The sequence below is a fragment of the Python bivittatus genome, unplaced genomic scaffold (genome assembly GCF_059951505.1).
Source record: "Python bivittatus isolate LINGU-HERP-01145 unplaced genomic scaffold, Pbiv_v1 ctg000020_np1212, whole genome shotgun sequence".
Lineage (NCBI taxonomy): Eukaryota > Metazoa > Chordata > Lepidosauria > Squamata > Pythonidae > Python > Python bivittatus.
Window position 1 is genome coordinate 53,087,277 of NW_028277030.1, and position 9,821 is coordinate 53,097,097.

The 9,821-nt window shown below is 41.6% G+C and overlaps 1 protein-coding gene across 1 annotated transcript; it reads right to left on the reverse strand.

Annotated features, from left to right (window-relative positions):
- Positions 1–778: 778 nt before the first annotated feature.
- On the reverse strand, positions 779–9,155 carry NDUFAF4 (NADH:ubiquinone oxidoreductase complex assembly factor 4). Its single transcript, XM_007434925.4, has 4 exons — positions 9,064–9,155; positions 7,321–7,740; positions 4,803–4,900; positions 779–1,370 (listed from the first exon to the last, which is right to left on the reverse strand). The coding sequence occupies exons 2-4, from the start codon at positions 7,613–7,615 to the stop codon at positions 1,080–1,082; spliced, it is 684 nt and encodes a 227-aa protein (XP_007434987.2). The 5' UTR covers positions 7,616–7,740; positions 9,064–9,155; the 3' UTR covers positions 779–1,079.
- Between the last annotated feature and the right edge of the window lie 666 nt (positions 9,156–9,821).

The window sequence follows — 9,821 nt, forward strand, 5'->3', positions numbered from 1 at the left end:
CTTACACCAACCCTTTCATCTCTTGCTAGTAGGGGCACAAGGCACTTTATGTGCATAGGTCCAGGGAAGGTTTGGATTCAGAGCCCACTATCTTCCTATAGAGAAATACATCCTCCATATCTGTAGGGATTTACTTTTAGCTGTTCTCTTTGCCCAAGCAAAGCTGAGAATTGGGGATAGCATACAATAGGTGGCCCAAACAACCAATTCTGTCCCCTCACTTTTCCTTCTCTTCAAGGTTCACCAGGAAGATTCATCCAATTGTAAACAATGGCCAAAGCAAGCAGTTAGGACAAAAGTATTAGAATTGAAAGGAGAAAAGCCGTGTCTGAATCAATAGTTATTTTCACATAGTCATAAAATCCAGAATCTTCACTAGTTATCTAATACAGGCATTCACTGAGAGGCTGAAACAATCTTAGCCACTAAGACAGATTTCATGGGCATGATGCCAATAATTAAAAGCTGAACAAAATAGTAGAAGAACTCAAAGGGAAGGATAACCAGAATTAGGATCGAAACAGTTACTGAAACAGAGGAAAAATGGCATTTGGCTCAAATGCTCTATCACTGGTAATAATCTCAAAATTAAAAGAATGTCTTCCCTAAATTCAATCTTCCCCATTTGTATGCTTACTCCTTGGTCAACCAAGACAGGAACTACAGATATGCACTAGCAATTTCTCAGAAGGAAGATACAAATCTGTTTTGAAAACTATTTATAGAATGCTACTAGGGCAAGAGCTTCTGCAGAGCTCCAACCGAAAAATATCAGGTATAAAGATCATGCACATTTATTGTCTGATTCTGAGTAACATACACATGCTTTGGAACACATCATCCACGAGGCAGCCAACATTTTTACAATATTTAAGATATCTACACGATTTGCTGAGGGCGCACCTCCCTTCACCCGCCACTTCATAGCTCCATGCTCAGATTGGTTTGCAAATATAGACGTGCCAAAGAAAACGCAGAAACTACTGAAACTGGGTACGCTTGGTTGGGGGGGGAGGGAGAATTAGGTATGTAGTTATGGTTGAAAACTGACAAAGTCTCTTGAGTTTTGTCTGAAATTTTTATTTGGAGTCCAGGGCTTTCTTCTCTTTGTGAGGAAGGAATTCCATAACAAATGGGATGAAGAATGTTAAAAGATTAGTCACATCTTTCAGTTCTAAAGAATATTCCTTTGCTATTTTCTCCGCAGTCCATATCTCTGGAGAGCGTTGATGGTTGCTGAGAAGAGTCAAGGCTTCCTCTATCAAGATTTTGCCTTTGGGAACAGTCTGAATGTCCAGGTAATTGAAATGTCCATCTATTACCGGCCTGCAATCTTCCTGCTTATGTAGGTTTCTTTCTTTCTTTTTTCTCTAGAAGATGGAGAAAAACAATGGTCACAAAAAATCAGTTAAAATGACGTTAGTCAATATTCTACTTCTATATTAAATAATATATTTTTCATTTAACCACCTATAACAAAGTTAAGAACTACAGGTAGTCCTCAGATTACAATGGCAATTGGGACCAGAATTTCTGTTACTAAGCAATGCAGTCATAAAGCGCATCGTCATGTGACTGGAATGCTTAGCAACGGCAACCCTGTTGCCATCATTAAGCAAGGACTGTGCAAGTCATTAAGCGAGGACTTCACGTGACCGCCATGTGGGAAGAGGCAGGAATCAAGAAGTGCTTATGCAAGCAGGCTGGCGGGCAGGTGCTGCAGGCAGGTGGGTGCTATGGAGTATGGGCAGGCAGGCGCTATGGAGTACAAGATCTCCATGCTGTCCGGGGGCTCTTCGGGAAAAAGAGCAGCAGGAGCAGGAGTGATTTGCAACCTCCAGCTGTCTTCCCCATTGACTTTGCTTTCAGGAAGCTGGCAGGGTAGGTCACAAATGGTAATCACGTGACTGGAAGACGTTGCAAGAGTCATAATTGTGAGCCAGTTGCCAAGCACCCAAATCACAATCACGATTGTGAGGATGCTGCAACAGTTGCAATTTCAAGGACCAGTTGTAAGTCCCCCTTGTTCAGCACCGTCGTAACTTTGAAAGGTTGCTGAATGAGTGGTTGCCAAGCAAAGACTACCTGTACTCTTTGTTCTCTTATTGGCCTAGCTGGTTCCCCATTTAATAGTTAGAAGTGCCTGGTTATAATACTGGTTATTCTGGCTATTTTAAGGTTTTGAAATGTCTCAGGTTTATTTGAAAAAATATTACATTAGAACACTAATTTTTTTATATACAACATCCCAGATTCATTTCTAGCAACAGCAAGGTAGAATTAAAAAAAAAAAAAATCCTGAAACCCTAAATCTGGCTGCCACTAGTTAAGGACAAAAATCAAGCTAAATAGAATAGTAGTCTGGTTTTGCTATATGGTGGCTTCTTAATCTTTATTTTTTTCCAATGGTTTTAAAAACCCCTTTCCCTCTGAATGCGCTTCCCCCCTCCCTCCCTCTATCCTCATGAGAACTAGGGAGGGTCTTATCTGAGATGCTTACTCAGGTTACAGTTCTGTTCTGGACTCAGGTTTCTTTTATCTGACTGTTGTCTTGGTAGTGGCTCTTCCTCCTGTCCCTCAAGGTTATTCCTTCTTCCCATTACAGGTGTTGAGCTTGGACTAAGATTCAAATCTGCCCCCAGCTAGAGAACCCACCAGGTGATTCTGAGCCAGACATTCTCTCTCAGCTTAACCAACCTTGCGAGGTTGTGAGGCTAAAATGAGGGGGGACCTAGATGCTAAGCTACCTGGAGCGCTTAAGAAAAAAAAAAAAAATCAATGGAATCAATCAATCAATCAAGAACGTAAAAACAGCCCTGCTGGCTTAGGCCCAGGCTCTCTCAGTCTAGCATTTGGTTTCTCATATTGTCTAACCAGAAGTCTCTAGATGCAGTATCCAACTGCCAATTAGAGCAACCCTACTTATTTTCACGGTATCTAAATGTAAGCGTGTTTACTTCTGCATTTTATTCCATAAATTTTGGGCAAAAGTTCCAGCCTGCCAAGATATCCTTAATCTTAGTTCTATTTATAACTGATTATTCATGAAAATATTCCCAATAAAGATTTGTTCTTCAGGTAACCTAAAGGACAAGAGGCCTTACCCATTAACAACAGAATAAAAGAAATAACCTCAGAGGTGCATTTTTCTCTGAAAAATAAATGACCGTCATACCACCTAATCAAGAGGAAAGTTTCTTTTATATGCATCACTGTTTTTTAAGAATTAAAAAAAAAAACCCACACATAAATGGAGTACTTAGGATTAGCCACAGAGCCTTCGTTTTGGTAACTGAGGCCAAGCAATTGACCGTTGGGTAAAAAATACAAGAGCAGGGAGGAATAAGGAAGCACTTCCAAGCCCCATAGCCCCTGTAGGATGACATTGGTCAGAGTTGCAGGCTGGTAATGGGCAAAGAAAGAACGATTTTTCTCTCTCTCTTCATCTCCACCTAGTGGGCTGCCAGAAGAAAGACAGATGGTTCTGAAATGATCCCTCGCAGAGGACTTTTGAAATCTGGCTGAGCTGGGGCCTATTTTACAGCATCAAAACACAAAGAATTTTACAAAATGATACACTGAGAAACAGCCTGTTCTTGCTTGAGGGTTTTAAGACCAGCTATGCGTTTTTTATATTGAACAACTGGCTCATCCATCTGCACAGCTTATTCTTTGCTATGCCGCCATTTGTTTCCCTTCCTGGGTTTTTACTTTTTGATACCACCAACAGTCATTTAACTTTAGAATAAGCAATGCTGGGGAGTGAGGGGTACCCTTTAAGAATGAGATATTCTTTCATTTCTCAAAGTTGCCACCAAGCTCCCCAGAAATCTCTTCACAGATTGATGTAGGATTTCTCTTACAAAATTGCAAAAGGATAGTGGAGCCCAGCAGTCCAGCCCGGCATTAGCAAACACAGCCATGGTCTTTTTTCACATAACCTCATGAAACATTAAAATTCAGGCTGAAGACAACTACCTCTGCACTCTACAGAGACTGGAGGGGAGGGGGAGAAAGAGATCAACAGAGACAAGGAGGCAAGTCAAGATCTGGAACAGAAAGAATAGCAGTAGAACAAGCTGCCAGAGGCACAGTACAGGCAAAGACAAAGCACGCAGACCCCAAGCAGGGCATTTTTCAGCATTTCCTTCTAACTTCTGGCCTCTGAGAATAACCTGTCTACAGGCCCTGGACCCGGCTCATTAGCCAAATGCATGAGAGTCCTCCCCCAGGCCCATTTATCTCTCTTACATTAAAGCCAACATCAATTATCCTAGAAATTAAGAGAGTAAGCCCTATTAAACACAGCTAACATTATTTCTGAATAATCTTCCAGATATTTGGACTTCTATAAGCACCTTAACTGTCAGGACCCCAAATACAAGTAAGTTGTTCAGAAGCGCTTACTTTTGAGCAACCGTCTTTAAGTGAGCTTCAAATTACCAGGAATTCTGATGCATTTGCAGTACATGATCAAAATTAAAGGCAAAACAGGATTTTGAGCAGGGAAAGTAAAAAAGACATTTGGGAAATCTGTGAAAGAGGTTTACATAGATAGATCCTTGCATTTATCAGATAAATGCACCACTGAGAATGGGAAATGTATAAGAGATTAATTGCATTCATAAACTGAAAGAAATATATTATCATGCATTGGCCTGTACTGATAAGGGTAACAAATCAACATAAGAAAGCAAAGGCTGCTTAGACTATATCATGAAAAATCCTGATGCTTCTCTTGCCCCCAGTTTGATATGTAAAGCTGAATTATCATGTGTGTATTTCAAGACCCCCTAACTCACTTGCAAGACTGGATCATTGGAATCAACATAGACTTCCTTTAAGAAAGTAAGAAGCTTTTCATCTTTTTTCTTTATTTCTTCTTGGAGACTGGCAGACCCTAAGGGAAATAAATGTACAACCTATAATGTATTTTCCATTTTTAAAACAAAATAGTACAGTTCTAAATGAAATCATAAACAAAAAGCTTGTATGCGCATATACAAACACAGACACACATTCAGGCTGTTGAACTGCATTTGAAATAGCACTTAGTCTCAGAACTTCAAAACAATTATTCCCCAAAGTTGGGTCAGAATGTGCTGAGGAGGACTGTCGCGGTACAGCGTTATGGAGACATGAAAAAGAAGGAGTAAAGATTTTTTAGGAAGTTAAACAGGCCAGCCAGCTTAGGAAAAAAATCCCACCCACCCTTAACATTCAGTATTCTGTATTCTTATTCTACCCATCTTACTGCTTTTCCATTTTGTTTTAAGTACTACCTTTTTAGGCATATTTGGCTAAGAGATTGTGATTTGTTGAATCCCTGGAGTTCTCTGAGCTTGGCTGTTTTCTTGCAAACATTTCATTACCCAGCTAGGTAACATCTTCAGTGCTTCAGTACCTAGCCGGGTAATGAAACGTTTGCAAGAAAACAGCCAAGCTCAGAGAACTCTAGAGACTCCACAGTTCAACCCTGAGGTACACATATTCTCTTCTATTGGTAGATTGTGATTTAGTTTGTGAATGTTGTGGCTGAATGAAAATTAGAATCTGGATCCTTGTACACTAGTCTTATTCTTCACTGCTTTTAATGGATTTCAGCTGAAGAGCATATGCTTTGGCTATAGCAAGCTGGTGCCTATTGAAATGAACATATTCTAAGGAGCTTTCCTGGCCGGGGTCACTCAATGCCCTAGTCTTAAGCTGCTTGACTCCTGTGTGTAAACTGGCTGGAAATGAAGCTGGTGTGGGAAACCACCTTCCAGATTTCAGCCCATTCTTCTGCTTTGGTTAAAATAAAATAAAATTCTGTCCAGACTGTTATCACAGACCTTGACTGGTAGAGTCACCTGCTTCTTTACACCTCCCACCCATGCCAGGAAAAAAGGCACCAATCACTTTCCTTTCCTTGGGAGGATCTTTGGGGACACGAATAGACCACCACACTTTTACCATTCTCCTGTCACCTGGGCTGGAAGGGAAAACAATGGAACTTTTGACAGTTTCACCTGGGGAGGGAAGGAAGGAACCACCATGACCCTGTTTCACAGTGAACATGGAGGAAGAAAAAGTCCAGTTTCACTGATCTACGACGGAAATAAAGAAGGAAAAAAAATCCAGAGGTTCACCATCAAGGTCTCTTCAGGAGGGGACAGGCCCGGCTACCCAAGATAAAATGTCCATCATGGCAATGACCAATGATCAAAGAGGAGGAGAAGGAGGGACTTCTGCCGCAGCGCACAGTAGCCAACTGGAATGGAAGCATTTGCGTACAATGAAATTAAGTGCAACGGGTAAACTGGACAGCACCACCTGAGCCAACACAAATCAGAAAACACTACTTTTACAGTATAGCAGGAAAAGACAGGTAGAAGTTGTTTTCCAGGGGGCTGGGGATGGGTAGAGGATGATGTCATGTGTTCCTGCCCTGAGAAATGGCTAGTCACTCATATTTGTACTGGCTGGGCAGATCAATCCTCTGTTTTTGTGTTGGCATGTTGCATAAACCTAACTAATTGTGGCTTATTTAATAAACCACATGATTTAATAAACCACAAGCATGATTTAGTGTGATGTGTGGCGACTGTTCTATCTGGAGGTGGAAAGAACACCACCTCATTCGTTACAGGAGCTATAAATTCCTTCTTTGTGTATTTTGTTAATTACAACAGGACTATTTTGATTTAAAGAAAGGCAGCCAGAACAAGGGAGACGTTGTTCAATCACTGGCATTTTTATCTATGTACTGAGGGAGCCGGAGGATCTTCGTATCCACGCTCTGTCTCGGCGTCTCTGACCCTTTACTGCATCCTCGACTACCGCTCCCAGCCTGCTCATGACTGCAGACGCGCATGCGGCTGCTCACTAAAAGCGAAACAAAGGGCGGGACCCAGGGCTAGCGCGCGCGCTGTTTCCAAAAGTTTGGAGCGACAGAAGGGACGCTTCAATGTCACCAGCGCCCTTGCCCTCCAAGCCGCGGTTGCTTTTGCTTGTGCAACCCCCAGACAGGAATCTGGCAGGCTGGTCATTTAAGGGACAAAGTCGGACGATGAACATTCCCATCCTCTGCAAGATTTACTCCCAAGGCCACGTTCCCTTAGATGCAAAGGGCTTTGCTCTTTCAGACGCAGCGCAGCAATCGGCCCCCGCCGTGGGGCTGCCCGAGGATCTTCCCGGCTGAGACAGCGCTTCGCTCCCTCCGTCCCTCCCATCCCTAATCTTCCTTTAAACCAGCCCCTCTGCAGTAAAAATCAGGGAAACGACGCAGGACTGATTACTCAGCGCTACTCGCACCGCGTTTGCCCCCGGTGAACTCACAAGCCGGCGTGGCAGGGGCTGCCGAGGGGTGGCGCGGGGCAGGCACGGGTTTCTTTTTGCTGATTTCCCGGTGCGCTCGATTCTCCACGTTAAACTTGCTAAACACGCGGGTCACCCTGGCCCCCATCGCACCGGCTCGCGATCCCACTTCCGAACGCGCCGGGGAAGGTGTCAGCCTGGCGTCTGGGTCGAGTTTGCGCAGAAAGCCGGCCATCGGTGCAGGAGACCGCGGCTGAGGGCGCCGCGTAGCGGAGCGGAGGTCGGGTTGTTCGAAAAGAGAAAGTCGAATCCACATTTTCGGAAGTCAGAAGCCGACGTTCGCCCATCGACACAAGTTGATGATGCTTGTGTGATTTTTCCCGTGTGACTCCGGAAGGTGTGAGCTCGAAACTGTGCAATCCAAGTAGGGTTACCAGACATCTGAAGAGGCAAAGGAGGACACGGACAATTGGAAAGGAGGACAAATAGGGGGAAAGGAGGACACACTGTTTAACTGTCTTGGCGTCTGTGACAAAAGTTACAGTGAAAAATTGCAAAAAGAAAAGAAAGAAAGAAAAAGTATTTGGGCCTACACGTATATGAAATTACTTTTTTTTAGAAAGATTGGTTTTTCAATCGCAATATTTTTCGAACAAATTTTTATTTCCAAGAACGTATGCTAGTGATAATATAGAATCGACAATGACGCATTTTTCAAATTTCACCATGGGAACCTATGATGAGTCATGTCATCTACAGACTACAGTACAGTGATTGAAGATTTGAAGGGGTTGGATCGAAGCCGATTTCTGAAATCAGGAAATAAATAATGTAAATCTAGGCTGTTGAGTCTGTCAACAGATGAGGGAAAAGAAGAAGCAGACAATTTCACAATACACAAAAGTTTGAATGACTACTGTTGTAAAAACAGTCCAAAACTTTAAAAAAATCATGAGACTCAAAAAGCTGGACAATATTTGATTTTAAGGCCATGATTGCTAGATGGAGGACATGAGGACACATCTTCCTTTCACTGGACATCTGGTAAACTTAAATCCAAGGCTGCTTATCTGGGAGTAACTTGATTGGGCTCAGTAAGAGTGCAGGGTTGTATAGGATTAAATTATGTAAACTACTATAGAGAATACTATAAACACCCTGCTTTTTAACTTTCCCTAATTTGGTGTCCTCCAAATGATTTTGCCAGCTGACGATTATGCGGGTTGCAGCCCAACAGAACTGAAGGATACCAGATTAGGGAAGCTTGCATTATCAAATCAGCCACATAATCTTTCTGGATGCTTTGGACTACAACTCACACAATCTGCAGTTTTGGCTGAAGCTCAGGGAATATGGGAGTTGTAGTATAAAACATTTGGAGGCCACCATGTTACAAACTTAATCTCTACACAAGTGCTATTTACATTATTTTCTATAACAATCCTATTCCCAGTAAGTCCCACTGAATGTTGTGATTTTAAACTACTGATTAGAGGTACATAATATTAAACATTTTTATAAGACAGGTATTTTTTTGTCCAGCTGTCACCCACAGGATAATTTAGTTACTAATCCTTTTTACCCTCTGTTCAGCAAAAAAGGACTTCCAGAGAGATTTTCAAAAATCAACAATAGGAAAGTCCTTGCCTGCAAACGTACAGATTTGTAGAAGTCAAGTCTCCTTTTAGTCAAGTTAATCTGAAAATTACAGTACTAGGTTAAGTAGTCCATGTAGTTGTCTTGGCAACAGTATGATGAAGTTACCTTCTTAGATTTCTTTAAAAATGTATCCAGTCTAATCCACAGTCCCAGGATTTCCTGGTGGTCTCCTATCCAAATACTAATCAGGTCCATCCCTGTGAAGATGACAGAATTAGCAGAGATGGCAAAATTGTCTTGTCTGATTAGAGAAAGGACAATAACCACATTTATTAGTGGCTGGAAACCCCTGATGGACTTTTTGCTGAAAAAAAAAAGGAACTTGTGATTTATGAATTTGATGATTAGAAAGGCTAGACTATGGAAAGAAGGAAATTATGTGGTAACTGTAAAGAGAGAGGGTAAAATATAAATGAACTTGTAACTGCTATTAAGAAGATTGGTAGCCACTTCTTTATAACTCTTCTTTTTCTTTGCATCTTTTTTTCCCCACTTACCTAATACTTTTATTTACTTTATTTACTTTTTTCCCCAAAATTTGTATTGTTTTTATTCTCCTAAAAATTTCTTTAATAAAAATTATAGTAAATAAATAAATAAATGATCAGGTCCATTCCTGTCTAGCCTTTTTGAGATAAAACAAGGCTGGTTAGATGCTGTTGCCTAACAAAATGGGATTTGAAAAAAGGAGAGGAAAAAACACAGACATACATATTGTTTCTGAATGTAATATAATGATCTTGATGATGTCTGGAATAGAAAACTTACCTGCGAAAAAGATGCAAAAATTGCCAGGTGACAGCAGATAGAAGGAAACATCTGATGGGGCTGATAGTGTCAGGCCTCCTTTCACTTCTGGCTGT

What these genes read in the sequence shown, in the direction of transcription:
- NDUFAF4 (XM_007434925.4), bottom strand. Translation starts at nt 7,615, where the DNA reads ATGTGGATTCGACTTTCTCTTTTCGAACAACCCGACCTCCGCTCCGCT. An exon ending in AGCCCCTGCCACGCCGGCTT is followed by an intron (nt 4,901 to 7,320) that starts GTGAGTTCACCG and finishes TATTTCCCTTAG; the next exon opens with GGTCTGCCAGTCTCCAAGAA. An exon ending in CCAATGATCCAGTCTTGCAA is followed by an intron (nt 1,371 to 4,802) that starts GTGAGTTAGGGG and finishes TCCATCTTCTAG; the next exon opens with AGAAAAAAGAAAGAAAGAAA.